The following is a 17582-nucleotide window of genomic DNA, read 5'->3' on the forward strand; positions in this document are numbered from 1 at the left end:
AGCATGATTATTTTGCAGTTTTTCCCATGCTTATACTCCCACTGATATACTTTTACCACAATGTATTTTTATAAGGGTGGGAGGGATAAAGAGTGAGACAATGGAGGAGAAAGAGGAGGCGGCTGCAGACAGGAACCCTTTGTTTAAAATGAAAGAATACTTAACCTTACAGCTATGGCCAACAGATCTGCATCACCTCAAATTGTAACATTGTGAGATTTATATATAAAAAAATATATAAATAAACAAAGCTGCAAAATGATACCGCAAGTGTCTACCGGAAGCCATAATAGTAGTACTGTATTTCATGTTAGATTACAAAATACCACATTTTTCAATTTCTGTCAATTTGTCGTTTAAGTATATAGAAAAATGGGGAGGTAGAAAAAATGGCAGAGGGCTTGAGGGCTTAAGCCCCCAGTAACAATAGAATCTTATTATTGTATTCTGACTGACAACAGTTTTTCTATTATTATTATTATTATTATTATTATTATTATTATTATTATTATTATTATTATTAGTATTATAGTAGTAGTAGTAGTAGTAGTAGTAGTAGTAGTAGTAGTGGTATGTATTTAATTTATTTATTTGGCAAACACCTTTATCCAAGGTGACTTACAGGTGTTACAGGCTAGTACTGTGCAGGGTTACAATGCAAGATTAATATTTAAATACAGTATAGTTTACAGTAAGTGCAAATAATACTACTAAAATACAATATGAACTAGGATGCAACAAGTTAGGATTACAACAAGTTATATCTACAATAATATATTAGTAGTGCAATAGTGCAAGGATAGTGCATCAGCTGAGGATCCAGTAACATGGTGCTTAGGCCAGGCAAGTCCTGTGCATTGTAGTAGGGGTAGACCAAGGAGGGTTTGAGTTGCTCCTCCAATTAAAACCTAAAACCTAAAACTACATCATCTGCCATTGCTAGTACTGTACTGTGTGTGGTTATAGCAGATAGGAGTTTGTAACGGAGGCTTGCTTCCTCTGATGAAAATAACTCCCTGGACCCCTCCAATTAAAACCTGTATACAGTCTGTCATGTGATCTGCTACTGCTAGCACTGTGGTTAATAGCAGATAGGAGTTTATAATGAGGAGCCAGACTGCCGTTACTACAGGAATGTTGAATCTAGGGTTTAGGTTAAACAATATTTTTGTTTCTGTTTTATTGAACATTATTATATTATAATGTTACACAACAATATATATATATATATATATATATATATATATATAGAGAGAGAGAGAGAGAGAGAGAGAGAGAGAGAGAGAGAGAGAGAGAGAGAGAGAGAGAGAGAGCGTACTGCCTCCCTCGCCTCCTCTAAGGACCCTCCACTTATATATGTAATTCAATATGTTAACATAACATTATTCAGCAGGTTTTACTGGACTTTATGAAGCTAAACTAACAAAACTTTTGGCCATAGCTGTATAACAGCACTGACAAAGGAGGGTGAGATGGCGTAGGAAAGAGGAGGGGAGAGCGTGTGGGGGCTTCACTCATGACTGAGAGATGTGTGTAAACATCCAGTTCCACAATGCACTACTGCACCCGGTAGAGGCCTGTCTCTGTACAGGCTAAGGACGCTTGGCTACATGATTGTAATGAGAGGGTTAGTCCCTGATGAAACTGATCAGACAGAATGGGAGATTACGGGGCCCTAGCTCTCTTAGACAGGGAAGACGAGAGAGCAGCCTCTTTGATTAGGAAGCACAGCAATGCTCTTTATTGCATCAAGTTAAACACAATCTGTGGATCAGCAGGCCATGGCTCCACTCCAGAGGCTTGCTTCTAACCTGCCTCTGGAGAGACCCAGCATTGGAAATCAAACAGGTTATTAAAGACAGGGAGGCTCAGAGAAAACACTGTGCTACAGACTGAAGGTGAGCCCTAACCAACAAGCATAGCCTCAAACTGTCTAAAAAGCAGGTTATGCAGAACCTTTCATCTTAAACTGGGTGTCTGGCACTCCATATTGAACTTAAAACACCAGGAAAAAAAACACTATATATATATATATATATATATATATATATATATATATATATATATATATATATATATATATATACACACACATACATTCATACAGTGGTTTGCAGAAATATTCACCCCCTTGCAAAGTTTCCACATTTTGTGGCAACTGAGAGTACTCCACGATGCTTTCAAATTAGACATTACATGTAGAATCTACACAAACTACTCCACAATGATAAAGATAAAAAATGCATATAGAATATAAATAAGTAAGATTTACAGAGAAAAACAGGTTAATCTCAGCTGCATAGGTATTCAACCCCTTTGCAAATGATGCGTTTGAAAGGTCACAACATTAGTGAAATGGTTTCAGCCTGTGTGAATTCAAAGTGGTTTAACTTGTAGATCATTTCCCTCAGGTAAATAAAGACTTTCAAGCTGCAACTCACATAGTGATCCAACAAAGCAACGATGAAGACAAAGGAGCTTTAGAAACAACTCAGGGATAAAATGGTAGAGAGGCACAGAGCAGGAGAATGGTACAAGAAAATTTCAAAGGCGCTGATTATCCCTCTCAGCACAGTGAAGTCCATCATTAAGAAGTGGAAGATGCATCATACCACCCAGACAAGACCAAGATCAAGTCGCCCTCCCAAACTGAGCAGCCAGGCAAGCAGGAAACTGGTTCGGGATGTCACTCTGAAGCCAATAATGACCTTGAGAGATCTGCAAAGTTCTGCATCTGAGATGGGAGTCAGTGTTAACACATCAACAATAAGCTGGTCCCTACACAAAGCTGGCCTGTATGGACAGGAAGCCATTACTCAAAAAGCCTAATCTTAAAACATGTATGGAATTTACGAAAAAGCATGTAGACATGTGGAAAAAGATTTTGTAGTCAGACGAGAAAAAAATTGAACTTTTCAGTCTAAATTCCAAGCGTTATGTGTGGCGTAAGCCCAACACTGCACATCACCCAGTCAACACCATCCTAACTGTCAAGCATGGTGGCAGCATCATGTTATGGGGATGCTTCTCTTCAGTACGGACTGGGAAGCTTGTCAGGATAGAGGGGAGAATGGATGGTGCAAATTACAGGTGAATCCTTGAGGAAAACCTGTTTGAGTCAGCCAAGACTCTGACACTGGGGAGGAAATTCACATTTCAGCAGGACATTGACCAGAAGCACAAAGCCAAAGCCACACTGGAGTGGTTAAACAAGAAGAGAATTAATGTTCCTGGGTGGCCCAGTCAAAGTCCTGACTTGAATCCAATCGAAAATGTATGGTGAGACTTGAAGACTGTAGTCCATTGACGATCCCCAACAAACAAAAATGTCACCATCCTACTGTGCAAAACTAGTAGAGACCTATCCAAAAAGACTCATAGCAGTAACTGTTGCAAAAGGGTCTGAATACTTATGCAACCAGTAAATTTCATTTTGTACATTTTCTTTGCAAATGTTGCCAACATTTAACCTCCTCCTCATATAGCAGTGTTCAGTTTAACCACTACAGCTTTGAAGAAAAAAAATTTATTTGAAAAACTGTGCACACATTTTTGTAATTCAAAAATTTGCTACTTACTGAGATACTTTTTGAATATATAAATATTACTCCACCCAAATCTGATCTTCAACAAACTTCAGTATAATTCCTCCCAGTACCTGTTTCTGTTGAAGAAGTGCTCAGAAACAGGATATCTAAGAGGGCCAGGATAATGTTAAAGTTCAGGGTCAGGGCTAGGGTTGGGTTTGATTACTCACACTGCACACTGAGTTGCACCAGAGCCTGGCGGGGTTTGATATTGAGGCCGTTGAACCTGGCAGTCTGGCAGCGGTAGGAGCCGCTCATGTCTCGCGTCACGTTGTCCAATCGCAGCTTGCCATCCCTAGTCTCCACCAGCCAGTCCCCCGAGGGCATGGGCATCTCCTTGTCGGCACGAGACCACAGCACAGGGGGTCTGGGCTTCCCAGAAACATCGCACTGCAGCTCCGCACGCGAGCCCTCTCGCACCATGACCGTCGCGCGGTCCTTGGGTACTGTCAACACAGGAGGGACCACTGAGGAACAAAAAAGATACAGAAAACATCAGCTGTGGCGCTTTGCACCCAATAAACTCTCTATGTTGTTAATTGAGTCACATAGCCCCAAAAGTCTCCTCACTCTCTTAGTAATTTACTGTAAAAACCAAACCTATAAGTATATTCATTAACATCACCTGCTGGACAGTCCACTAAAAAAATAATCTGTTTAATAAGGCCGGATGAAGAACCAAACATACTCAAGGTTATGACTTTTTTTGCTGTATTTAAAAAATTGTGGATATGTTCTGAATGTGTTTCAACCAGAATTAGTATTAGTAGTAGTATTTTAAGCCAGACTTATTATCATTATTAGTAGTAGTGGATACAATAATGTTATAATACAAGAGACAGGGTCAACTGTACATATTCAGTTGTTATTATTAATGTTTTAATTTTTTTTTTAAATCAACATAATACTTGTTTAATGCCAGGCTTTAGAATTATTGTCCATTGCACAAGACTAAGCTTGTGGTGGAATATTGTCAAATATTCTGAGAGTAGCAGTGCTCGCACCAGTATTCCGTGTGAGGTTGACCTCAATCTTCAGCTCAGGAATGGGGGTTCCTGTAAATGAGGCCACGCAGCTGTAGGTGGCCTGGTCTCGGAAGTTCATGTAGAAGATCTCCAGGCTGCAGGTGCCAGGGTCCAGTTCTGGGTCATTGCGAAGGATTACCAGGGTCTTGGAGGGGCGCACTGGGAGGCCGTTCTTGTACCAGGTGTAGTTGACCTTGTCCTGGGGCTGTGCATCCACATGGCAGGACAACTTAACATCCTGCTCCATTTGGATGGTCTCGCTGTCTTTGTTGGGGTCAGGCGTAATCTGGAAGGTAATGTTGCTCATGGCTGAAAAACAGAAACAAGAGCTTGTGTTGTGTAATGAATTGGCATCCCAACCCATTGAACTAAATGGAGAGGCACAGGTTGGACGCGAACCTCTAACTTCACAGGTTCTCTGTAGTCGAGAGGTAAGTATGTGTCTTAAGTGGATGTCAGTATTATTAAGTTATCAGACACTAGTAGGAGATCTACTGCAGTTAACAGAACAGCACTCACTGCTGCTCTAATGGCTGAGAAACTGCTGTTCGGTTGCTGCAGTTCCAATGAGGGATAATGGCACTGGCTACAGTCAGGCGTCGTGGCTACATGAAAGCATCATGAGGGCTTATCCATATATCTTTGTACATGAACTGATTCCCCCCTCTCCCGCTCTCCCTTATCCTCTTTCTCCTCTGTCCTCCCCCTCCTCCTTCTTTTCTCCTCTCCCTCTCTCTCACCTCTCACAATGAGATTCACAGTCTTCTTGGCTGGGTTGCCCACATTGTTGACAGCGGTGCAGTTGTAGTAGCCCGAGTCCTGGACCTTGACATTCTGCAGGATCATTGTGCCCCCCTGGACTCTGGCGGTGGTGGGTATGGGCCCTGGGTAGTGCGTCCAGGAGATCTCAGGGGTGGGAATGCCACCCGCCACCAGGCAGGACATGGTCACATTGTCACCGGGGTTCACAACCAGAGTCTCGTCCACCGAGAGCTTGAGAGCAGGAGGCGCTAAGAGAGAGACATAAAGAAAAGAGGGAAAGGGGAGAGAGAGGGGGCAAGAAAGAGGAAGAGGGAGACATCCAGAAGAGGAGGGAGGGAGGGGAGAGCGTGGGGGCATAGAAAGGAGGAGACATCGAGAAGAGAGGGAGGGGACAAGAAAGAGGAAGAGGGAGACATCAAGAAGAAAGGGAGTGAGGGGAGAGAGAGGGGGCAAGAAAAAGGAAGAAGGAGACAGAGAGAGAAACCCATTTTAAAAATATTAAAGTTTATCAATAACTTAAACAACGCTTGTAAAAGTAGCACCCACTATTTAACAATAGTAAAATATATGATATTATACATTGCAGTATTGTTCAAATCATGAAAGTCCATCAATTTAAAAAACAGTTAAAGAAATAAACGAACACACTTATCTTATATGTTTACATTCTGTGTATGCAAGGAGCAAATCTGAACAATACGTTTTTTTTTTCCCCCACTAAAGTTCTCACAGAAGTTTTGACCTGTGTCTCTGCAACTTGGTTTTAATGCCCCTATTGTACACAGCTCTAATGCATTTGGATTTCAGGGAACTGACTTTGTAGTGAAAACCTGTTTGTCTTGTCACTGCAATGGAACTATATGAAATTCACATTTGATGTGTGAGAGAGAGGGGGGGGGGGGGTAGCAAGACAAAGAGTTTGGAGATAAGGGAGAAGACAGAGAAAAACAATGAGCTTAGGAAGAGCTCCAATAACACTTTTTTATATTTGAAAAAGTGTACAAATAACAACGAGGGGGGGCTAAAGAGAGTCAGGAAAATAGACAGAGGGAAGGAGACACAAAAAGAGAGTGAAGAGATGGAAAAATAGAGCTTGAAATGCAGATAGAAAGAAGCTAAGAGAAAGAGAGAGAGAGAGAGAGAGAGAGAGAGAGAGAGAGAGAGAGAGAGAGAGAGAGAGAGAGAGAGAGAGCATTTCCCAGTTAAGCAGAGGCAAGGTCAGTGTACTAGGCTGACAGAGTGTGATGGATTAGGGAGAGCAGTTTGATTAGGGAGAAGCGCTGGACCCGGGACTCATGCAGTATGCTGGTTGTCGTTTCCTCATTCCAAGCTGTGTGTTTGTACAGAGAACAGGGAGGTAGTTTAATGAACTAGCTGATTATTAACCCAGCTCTATTAAACTGTCAATTGCAGTTAGAGTGCGGAGGCAGAGAACAGCAGGGCCGCGTTCACAACGACCGCTCTTCCTATGTTCTTGGCCTCCAGTAATGAGGAGAGCTGTCTGATCACTGGCTATGCCACCATTCTCGAGGGACACCTCCACTCTGATCCACACAATTAGCTTTCAGACTCATTCTAAACGTTCAATGTTCAATGCAATACAGTCAACCGGAATACAATTAGCACAATACAAAAAAAGTACAAATCATTTGACCTACTTCTATTTGATAACAAGTCCTAGTAATGATGTGCCCTCCTCTTGCCTAAGGAAGTAACTGGCAGGAGAATACGCACACCCTGCAAAAAGTGAATTCTGCCACAGGAGAACAGAAAATATGCTTTCTATTTAAAACATGGTATAATTCGCTAGAAGTAAACAATAACTCATACTTAACACTAATAATAACATTAATTAAACTTCTTTTTTTTTTTTTTTTTTTTTAATAGAACCAATATGAAGCGGAATTAATGTTTACTTCACATGGATTTAATATGAAATGTCAGTTCATAGGTAATTATATTACACACAGCTATTAATGCATCCTGTTCTGCTCAGTGTCTTGGACTGTGTAAAGAACACAAGTAATCTTCTTAACTACTATGCAAAGGAGGCAGGATTGTCTGCGTTTGTGGTTATAGAGCTTTTAACCTCAACTCCCCGACAAGTGTCAGGATCCGTAATGGCAGTGCACCACATAGCACACTTTCAACCTCACTGATCAGCTGCTGCCAATCAATGAGACCCGAGTCATGGCGCTAGTCTAACCTCTGCTACTATAGCCCTGCCCAGCACTCTTAAAATCGGCACCCACCACAGGAATTAGAGGTTGTACCGTTCAGCGGTGAAAGTAACTTCCATTTCTTGCAGGTACTGTGTAACTGTATAAACTACGCGCGAAATGTTTACATTCGAGTGTTGTTACCTTGTACCGTTCGTTTTGATAGTGAAGTATCTCATGGTTGTTTTTCTGTTTTGATATTTTTCCTTTTTAAAAGCAATTATAGGAGCAACGTGTCACAGGCTGTCATTCTACCAAACAATAAAGTGGAACAGTTTTATGATTTTGTCTTAGAAGGTATTCACTTCATTTCAGGCCACAGTGTTGACAGGTATGCTGAAACCCCTTTCGCAGTCAGCGTTGCTTTCTGCAAGTGACGGCTATCATTCTAAATCACGTAAACGGGACCTGCGTGAATTCTGAGTTCTTTCTTTTTTTGTTTTTAAAGATATAATCGCTTTGTCAGCAGCAATACTAGGGTTTACAGGGAAGGGGATGCACATACATAAATGTGGTTAACTTATAATATTCAGGAAAAAAACCTTATAATACTTAAAAAACTTTATATGATCACATAAAATATTTGACGTGCTAAGCGTTTTTTAAATACTGTGTGTGTGTGTAATTTAATATATACTATATTTCGTGTAGTTTTGAGTCTGACTCGAAACTTGTTGGAGGCGGGGCGTCATTCAAGCAGGCAGGGAGTGGATTGGCTGTTGTGGAAAGAACTGAAACAGGGTTGGCAGTTTGACTGGCTGGTTTTGAGGGAGGGTGTTGTTTGGATCCAGCCGATGACAGAATTGTGGACCAATCGTGTCTTTCCTGTTGATTTGCTGTCCATTAGTTGCGAATTGAGTCTTCCTATGGTGTCCTGTCACAGACGCGAATTCAATTGTGTCTAGACCAGCGTCAGAAAGTATGTTTCAGTAGTTTTTTTATGTTATCTGATTAGTTGTAGATTAGGATGTTAAAGGAAAAAGCCTGTATTTACGTGCGGATTGATTGAAAAAGTGAGTGGTTGAATTTGCTGCCAATCAACCCACGTTTATTTATTTATTTTTCTGATCAGCTGTTCGTACATAAAAAAAGCCGCTGCAGCTATACAATGTAGTTAATGCAACTGTGAGCACGACTCCCTCCTCCCGATCCACCAGAAGAGTGGTGTCCTTTTTTTGTCCGATCACAATTAATTAATGCAGGGAGATGATCGCTCGGTGTGAACTAGCACTGCGTCCGTTCGTATAGTTCCTCTGTCTATCTCATATAAACCAGACTATTACAACATTCTGAAATGTTCGTGCCGTAAATGCAAAAAAAAAAAAAAAAACGTGTTTCCGCTTGTGTTGCCTCGCTGCGTCTGAACGACCCCTTAGTGGTAGTCTAGTTAGTAGTATATGAAAGACATTTTTAAATAAAGTACTGTATGAGGTACAGTGACAAGCACAGTACTAAAGAACACGTAATCATATATAGTGCTGGAAACTTGTGTACACACATTGACGCTCATTCGAAGATGCAGCTAGTGCTAAATCAATGATCTCAGAAGCTATAGCTCTCCTGCAACTCCTAACAGTCTATTGTGCCAAGTCGGAGTTGTGGTCGTGGTCTGTGAAAAATCAATATTTTTCTGCAACCGTCGAAAGACAGAAAGGGTTGCAAATGTACCAAAAAATTGTACGATGTGCGCTTTGAAGAAGGATTACTCTCATTTTCCAAATCAGACAAGGGCATTCTTGGTATCAAAATAAAGATCATCGATTACAATGTAATCACGTTAAGATATCCTAGAAGACTCCATTTTTTTTTTTTTTTGTGGTGTTATTGTTAAACACGTTTTGCTGCTGATGAAGGCTTAAAGGCAGGAGAATATGTCGCCTGTTCAACAAAAGTTGTTGGCCCAGGTATTGGAAGCAATGCGCAATCCCCGCGCAAAAGTTATGCCTCACAAAAATGTGTGCTTTTGCACAAAAAAATTATATTTTCCACCACGGCACAAAACAGTTGCGCGAAGTTGGAAAATAGCAGTGTTTTGCTCAATTTGCAAATGTGTTTGTACCTCGCAAAACCACCTGTGCATCAGTTACCAATATAACAGGTGGTAACAAGTGCTACACGTGAATGGCACAATTGGAATACTACATGACAATGGACTGTTAACAATACCCTGCCAAGCAGCTATCATAGGGGTACAGTACATACCAATATTCATGGAATGCAGAATGAAAGCTCAACAAACATCTGTAGCATTGGCACCCCCACAAATATATAAATAAGCTACTAAATAAATAAATGAAACAATTGACCACAGAATGGTGTAGGATATTCAACATATAACAAATAAAAATATATTGTACACTGTAAACCCTGATAAGTCAAGTTTATTCAAAAAACGGAATAAGCTCATTGCCTTAATATAATTAAGTTTAGCTACACGTTTAGTTTTTGCTATGACAACTTTCTCTGGGGCTGACTAGACTCATAACATGCATATTCATGTAACTTAATCCATTTGAATTAGATGTGCTTCTTAATAGTCAAGTTAGTTTGAACATTTTTATTTAATTTAAGCAGTAAAAAACTGGCAATAGAATGTGCAAAAAACAAGCTATTTTATTAGCTGCCAGTGCAGCACTTCTGCTTATGAGCTTATGGCAGCATATACAAGTGCTGGAACCAGGCAGAGACTGAGGGAGAAGAGAGGGAAGTCGCATCCGCAGACTGACCACCGAGTGGGGGTGGCCACACACAACACAAGGAGAATACAAGGGACAAGCAAACACAACACACTTGTGCAACAGCACCTACACAAAACAACAACAATTAACAACAAACAATTCGAAAAATAAATTGTATAAGTCCCACAAGGGCTGATTGGAATCTAGTCCCCTGATTCTACTTAAACCATTTACTTTGGAACAACTAGTAAATTTGAATGTTCAACTAACTTAAAAGGGATGAGTGTTATGAATAAAATTTGAATTAAGTTAATGTAACTTGATTTAATTTATTTAGAATGACTTTGGGGTTTACAGTGTAGCAACTTACGAACTGTCAACATGAAGGAGGCAGACAAAATATCTCTGTAGCATCAAACTCCACTTTTTATTTCACAGAAACGCGCCTGTCAGCCAGTGTTCTCAGTAGCTCCGACCTGTGCTTCTTACACTATACATAAACATATTTACAGAAATGTGGACTGTAAAACAAACCCACAATGCTGGAAACACTACTCTGTTTGAAAGCCCCGAAGACAGGAATCTCAGCATGGAGCCAACCAAGAACGCTGCCTGTGGATGTAGTCTGCTCATGTGTATCACTTACTCATACTCCTGCTGAATGCATCTTCCAACTGCCCCCCCGCTCACCACACACCCTGCGCCTAACGCACCTGAATGGCATAGTCAATAGCATGGAATGCAAGTTGTGTGTGTCAAAGTATTCTTCTGATATCAATGAGAAATAAATAACAATACTTAAAAAAAATCAGCTGAGTGTGGAATTACCGGGTGAGTGGCACGAAAAGGAAAGGGAGCCTTTGGAGAGTGCAACTACAGGGTTATTTTACAGATTGAGCTCTTGGGCACCACGGCCCTTTGCCACTGTTGCGGAAGATAGGGCACAGGTAAATGCATTTAATGGAAACATTCTGTGCATTGCAAGCCTGTCATGCTTATCGCAAAATTTCCCCTTCAGAGCAAATCAAATAATTTTGTGCTTAAGCATCTGAAATTTGCGCACATGCATCCATTTGTATGTAATGTTTATTATTATCACAGGCTGATATCAGAAGCACACTTTGACACCCACAGCTAATAAGCTAAATATTTAAAAGGCCATCACAGAGTCTACGGAATTCAAACAGATGTATCTATGCTGTGCTGTTTGCTGGGAAGCAAGTTTACGAGTCCTCTATTCTGTCTCCAAAATTTTGACAGGTGTCACTCAAATATGAGTACATATTCCAATTCATTTACATTTGCTGACTTTCTTGTTTTCTGTTACAGTACCATCCGTTTCTTTCTCAGTTTTAGCCGTGATCTCGCTTATCAAACCGCTATTGCTCTGTGTCTGGACTGATCTGATTTTTGTAATGTGTTTTTTTTTGTAAGAACTGTAAGTTTACTTTTCTTTTTAAACAGATGAAGGGCTTTTGCCCGAAACATCCTGAAAAGAAAATATTTTTTAATTTTATAAACTGTATTTTTTTATATATCATATATGTATATATATATATATATATATATATATATATATATATATATATATATATATATATATATATATATAACAAGGCAGGGATGGGGGTTGTATGTGTTTATTTATTTGTTTAATTATGATTTATTAGTTAATTATCACCTGTACCTGGATATTATTGTAAATTAGAGCCAGGTGCAGGGTATTTAAAGAAAGCAGCCAGTCTGTTCAGGGCTGCTGCTGTGTGAAGGAGCCAGATTGATAGAGTGCTCAGTCATACTTAAAGGTACTGTGTATAGCCTTTTTGTGTGATTTGTTTAAAAACTGTGTGTTTTCGTTTTGTTTTGTTTGGTGTTGTTTTTTAAAAGGGAAACAGCTTAGCTGTCCTGTGTATTGGTTAGGTTCCTGTATTGTATAGTCAGCACACCATAAACGGAGTTAGGTTTTGTTGTCTTTTTGTTTTATTTTTGTATTATTAATTCAAGTCCTGTCTGAGTCTATGATTAAAGGGGCAAACAAACAACAGAGAGTGAAGCCAGGTTCACTATATATATATATATATATATATATATATATATATATATATATATATATATATATATATATGTGTGTTTGTGTGTGTGTGTGTGTGTGTGTGTGTGTGTGTGTGTGTGTGTGTGTTTCATACATTAACTTTGTATTCAAAATGCAACAAAATTTACCAATACAGTAATCAGTACCCTAGCCTACAACTCTATAAGCAGTGGCCTTGATATTGAAATCTATGTGAATGCAAGGTAAGGAGGTGCAAACTGTTGCTGATCGATTTACAGTTGATATACTGCTGTTTGTGTCTATTAAAGTAAATCTTTCCTATATTATACAGGTAGTTGTTGAGAATCTGCAGGCTCGGTCTATGTTACATACCATAGGAATGTAGGCACTATGATACCGTGCTGTACTCTTGATTCTTTTTTGAGAGTTACTCTTTCAGCACCAAGAAAGCGTACTTGGGAAAGTGATTCGTTTTCTTACAGTCCGACAGAACGATATTGTGCTCATAACGACCATTTGTTGTTACATTGGAAACACACAAGCAGGGTGACACATTACTGTCATCAGACACAGAGGTTAGGACGTGAATTTAAATACAGTAAGGTGTGTTTAATTTATATACACTCAGAACACATCTGAGTGCTGCCGAGTTTGTTTCCTGAGTGAATTGTGATGAGCGGGCATTGCCTCCAACTTGTAGTAAACCTTAAAGCTCAGAGCAAACAGGATTACAGACTGAGGTCTACTGCCTGTGGGGATTTAGTGACAAGTTTCACAGTTGACTGTATGCAAACAATACAGTGCATTGCTTACAGATTGAGATGTGAAAGATTATTTGTTTCAGTAATCACGTGTTTAAAAACTGTACTGTACAATTTCAAAGAAACCATAAGTACAATCAAGTGTTGTGACAGGACCTCTAGAAATAGAAACATCCATCCACATAGATAACATCAAAATCAAACAAGCAAATGAAAAACTTTTATAGCAAGCTCTTAACATTTCTACAGACAACTGTGTGCTATCTGTGTAATGCAACCACATATCCCTGCAAATAGTTCAGTCTATCACACAGTACAGAGTAATGCCTGTTCTGTTGTGTCAGTAACCTTGTTAGACAATTTCTGGTTGCATTCAGATGAGATTAAAGTAAACTCACATTCCCAGGACCCGAAGTAGTAGCTGATTAACGGAACGACTCTTTGGTAATGATTTCTCTAATCTCCACTTTTTTAACTAAAATCTCTCAGACGCATCAGGTTTACTTGTTTACCTCCCGTGACTCCCTTTGATCAAAACTCACTTTTTAAACTTGTCTATAAAAACACTGAGGAAGCCCTGGGGCAGTGTATGGCAGTGCAGTCTCTCCTGTAGCAGAGATCCACTATGTAGCGCCTCTGTGTATAAACAGCAGTGTCTCTGTATATAAACAGTATATCTTTCCCACGCAATGTAAAGGACACTTTTAGATATGAAAACAGAAGGAGAGGAGGTCGTTTACATCCAGTAATATGGGAATTGGAAAAGCTATGGTGGTATGCATTTGAAGCCTTTGCAAAACTCTTCAGATTTGTTCAGGTATCCGAGAATAAAAAGCAAAAGAAAGTAAGCCGAGCATGTTTAAAGGAATTTGTTCTATAAAGTTACGATGTGAAATAGTGATAATTTGGTTTTAAGTGCAGTGAACTCGGAGGAAAAATATTCTAAATTCTAAAATAAACAGACACGGAATGTCTACCTCCACATACAGCACACTTAAAAATGAATTATTGCTTAAAATGTGCTATGAGTAGGTAGAGGAAGGTTGAAAGATCACTGTGCCGTATTACGAAATGAGGAATTCAAAGACAGGCACTAGCTTTCAGTGGATTTACAGTATTTGAAAACAAATCTTGTAATGACTGAACTACAGAAACTGAAAAAGTACAAAGTAAATGGGAAAATAACCCTTTTATAATACCTTTCATATATGTACCTAGACAGATGTCATAGCAGCTCTTTGTTAATTCAAAAAGCAGCATTGACTATATAAATATTAAGACTATGCTTTTTACACATAGTTTATTCATGTACTTGGCATACTGTATACTTATAGAGTACAGGCAAAGCAAGTTCAGATCCTTTTCTCAGAGTATTCTATTGGCAGCCTTGAAATTGCATTACATTTTAAAAACAATTCAATATATAAAATAAAAAAGAGAGTACAAAATGAATCACTGCTTCAATTTCCTGTATAAGGACATAACTGGAATGAAATCTGTGTTTCTTAAAAGGTTTATAGTTGTATTAAAAATGGGTTTACCTATCAAATAATCTGGAAGGACGGTAACATGATTTGCGCAGACAGGAGTCCCCTGAGACAGTCAGCTTTCTGACTGGGAGGCTGTCAGGGTGCCAGCAGTCTTCATTGTTAATCTGCTGTTATCTGATTGTGTTGGAGTAGCTGGAACCTGAAGTTACCTGCATGCATTGAATTAAAGAGCTGGACAGACTGAAATTGGGTGCGCCTCTGTAAAGAGATTAGACACTTATCTGGAATGCAGTATTAAAGCTGGCTCCAGGTCTTTGTTTCACTAATTCAAATGGAAAGATTTGTCATTTTGTCTAAGGGCAGCCCATAAGCCAGAGCTGCAGGACAGGACTTTCTAAACACTATTTACTGACGTAGAAACTGAGAAGTGTAGTGTACAAGCATTAAAACAAAAGTATATTGGTATTAATTACAGGGATAGATACTTTGTAAGACAGGAACTACTGTATTTGCATGATCTTCACTTACATACAGTAGCTCCCAAACTTCTTGACAATGACAGAAACCTGAATTCCAGTAAGTAAACTGCAAAATGTCTTTGTCAGTTTACAGTGGTAAACTTTTATAAGGGTGTGTGGCAAAGTGGTTTGCAGTGCACAGGTGTAGAGGTGATGCAGTGATCAGGAATAACAGACACAAGACAGTTCACTGTGAAAACAGCTCTTTGTTTGGCTGGGCTGCATGCTCACAACTCTTAAATAATAATATCTGGCTCTACACAGCAATGTGTATCGCTCAGTTAATCCACGGGGTTCAGTCCTGAAATAGCACAAGACACTAAACAAGACAAACACAAACACAACAAGTCCAGAGTGAATGCTCTTAGTGAAAGTGGTGATGTACAGGGTTATACGTATACAATGGTGAAGTTTAGACGGGTTTAATTGCTGACTCTTTTGCTAAAGCTCCCAGAGTTTAGCCTTCTATAATGACAAATACAACAGTTAAATAGACAGGCAACACACAAAAACTCACAGTTTCTTTTCATTAAACAGTAATCCTTTACTAGTATTGTGACCCCGCCCCCTTTCTGGATGGCCGACTTCCAACTAACCCTGGAATGAATTGCCAAACCATCCAATCCATGGCACACTGTTCCTGTTATACAGCGCCTTCACAGGCCGGAGAGGGAGATTGCTCACTAGGATTCATTTGCTCTCCAGTATCACATTTAGGGTGTACAGGTACGCCTGCATGCCTGCCTGCCAGTCTTTCACATTACCATATAGTGAGCAGGAGTATTGGGATCTTTCCCACAGACATGTCTCACACTCCTGCTATAGTAGATTGGCTCATGTTACATAGCGGAATGGATCATAAGGGTTTCCTCCAAGAAAATTACACATCTCTAATTCTGATCTGTTTGAATAAGAGGCATCAAGATTAACCTTTCTGTCCAGGAGTGTAGAATCTCTAACTGCATATCGAATTCGCATTATTATTTATCTCGTGTTGCCTGCAGCAAAAAAACAACCCTGACAATCAGCAAGAGGCTCAGAGATTTATTTCATGCTCTTCCAGAACAAAAACATTTTTATTTTGAACAAAACTTTCATCTGCTCATGACTTGCTATGTGCATGGAGCAGCACAGAGCTCAGACACGCTGAGAGGTTTCCTGTGCTCAAGCTCGGTGTGTGATTCTTTTGAAACAACAACAAAAAATAACTGTCAGCGTTAAATTGACTGTTATACAAGGTGCATCTTAATAATCTTCCATTTAATACCTGTTTAATAATGTAAGCAGTATTCTGTTGCAGTTTAATTGTTTGTCATGTTGATTGAATACTCCAGAGGTACAGCTTTGCCTGTGGCTGCTCAGATGACTCTACTGTGGCTTGTATCTGAAGGGAGACTGTGGAGCAGGGCAACAATCCCCTGTGCAACCACATGGACAGCCAGTACTAAGATGAATTCCTGGTGCAACAGGGCAGAGGCTGGGTGTGAAACGGCAACCCCTTCTACCACAAGCAGTTATCTTAACCACTATGCAAGGTTTGCCTGCATTCATGGTTTTACAGCTTTGAGCCTTATCTCATCTCACTGATAGGGGACAGGATTCATAACACCATGTATCACACAACCCTGTCCATTACACTGGGAAGAGGGTAGTTTAATGATCTTTCCTCCTGTCTGGTCCTTTCTGTTTTCTCTTAAAGGAGTGAGGTGGGAATGACACGATTTGCAGTCTGGAAACATCTTTGTTTTGCTAATTTTTCACAGCTGTTCATCATCTCCCTGGCCATCATCACAGTTTAGGCGCCTCGTCGGCGAATGTGTTATTAATTGGCTCTATCTCTTCTCATATAATTACAGCCCATTGATTAATGGCATACAGGGAGTGCTTCATCCAACGGCTTGTTAAAGAGACCTCAGTGTAATGGTCTGAGTGAGTTTCTGTGTTTTTAAAATCTGATGACAGACTCTTGTCTCGCCCAACCCCTCCCTGTCTATTGTGTTGTACATGAGAACTGCTGCTCTCTCTCAGAAGCCCCTAAAGTTAATGGGCATTTTCCTGAAAGTGTTTCTGCTATAGCTACTACTAATAATAATAATAATAATAATAATAATAATAATAATAATAGAAAACCTGAAACAGTTTACAGGACAAGAAAGGATTACAGTCAATTTTATTTACACAAGCCTTGGCATTATGTGATAGTCTCTTCGACTCTTGTGATTTGATTGTTCTTGCTTCCTCATATTCTCAGTGTTCCCCAGTTCCAGGCACATTCCATTCAGCTCCTCTAAATCCCCTGCAAGCACTACCCCGTTTTCATTCTGACCTGACCCAGGAAACCGCTCCTTGCCTGGGGTCATCATGATCTGAACAGAACAGAACTTGTTCATAGGGACATAACGAGTAGGAACTACAGGGCATGAGTTTAGAGGAGAATTCAGGAAGAACAGCATTGGAGCAAACAAAAGAAAATATAAATAAAACATGTT

At 39.8% G+C, this 17582-nt stretch overlaps 1 protein-coding gene across 1 annotated transcript in view; it reads right to left on the minus strand.

The window, feature by feature from the left end:
- LOC121316191 (MAM domain-containing glycosylphosphatidylinositol anchor protein 1) overlaps positions 1 to 17582 on the minus strand; it is a 174657-nt gene that overhangs the window by 79677 nt on the left and 77398 nt on the right. Inside the window, exons 7-9 of the mRNA XM_041251079.1 lie at positions 5353 to 5622; positions 4592 to 4921; positions 3758 to 4054 (exon numbers count right to left, since the gene is read on the minus strand). Of these exons, the coding sequence (XP_041107013.1) occupies positions 3758 to 4054; positions 4592 to 4921; positions 5353 to 5622 (897 nt within the window). The remainder of the gene's footprint in view (positions 1 to 3757; positions 4055 to 4591; positions 4922 to 5352; positions 5623 to 17582) is intronic.

Source organism: Polyodon spathula, chromosome 5 (assembly GCF_017654505.1).
Source record: "Polyodon spathula isolate WHYD16114869_AA chromosome 5, ASM1765450v1, whole genome shotgun sequence".
NCBI lineage: Eukaryota > Metazoa > Chordata > Actinopteri > Acipenseriformes > Polyodontidae > Polyodon > Polyodon spathula.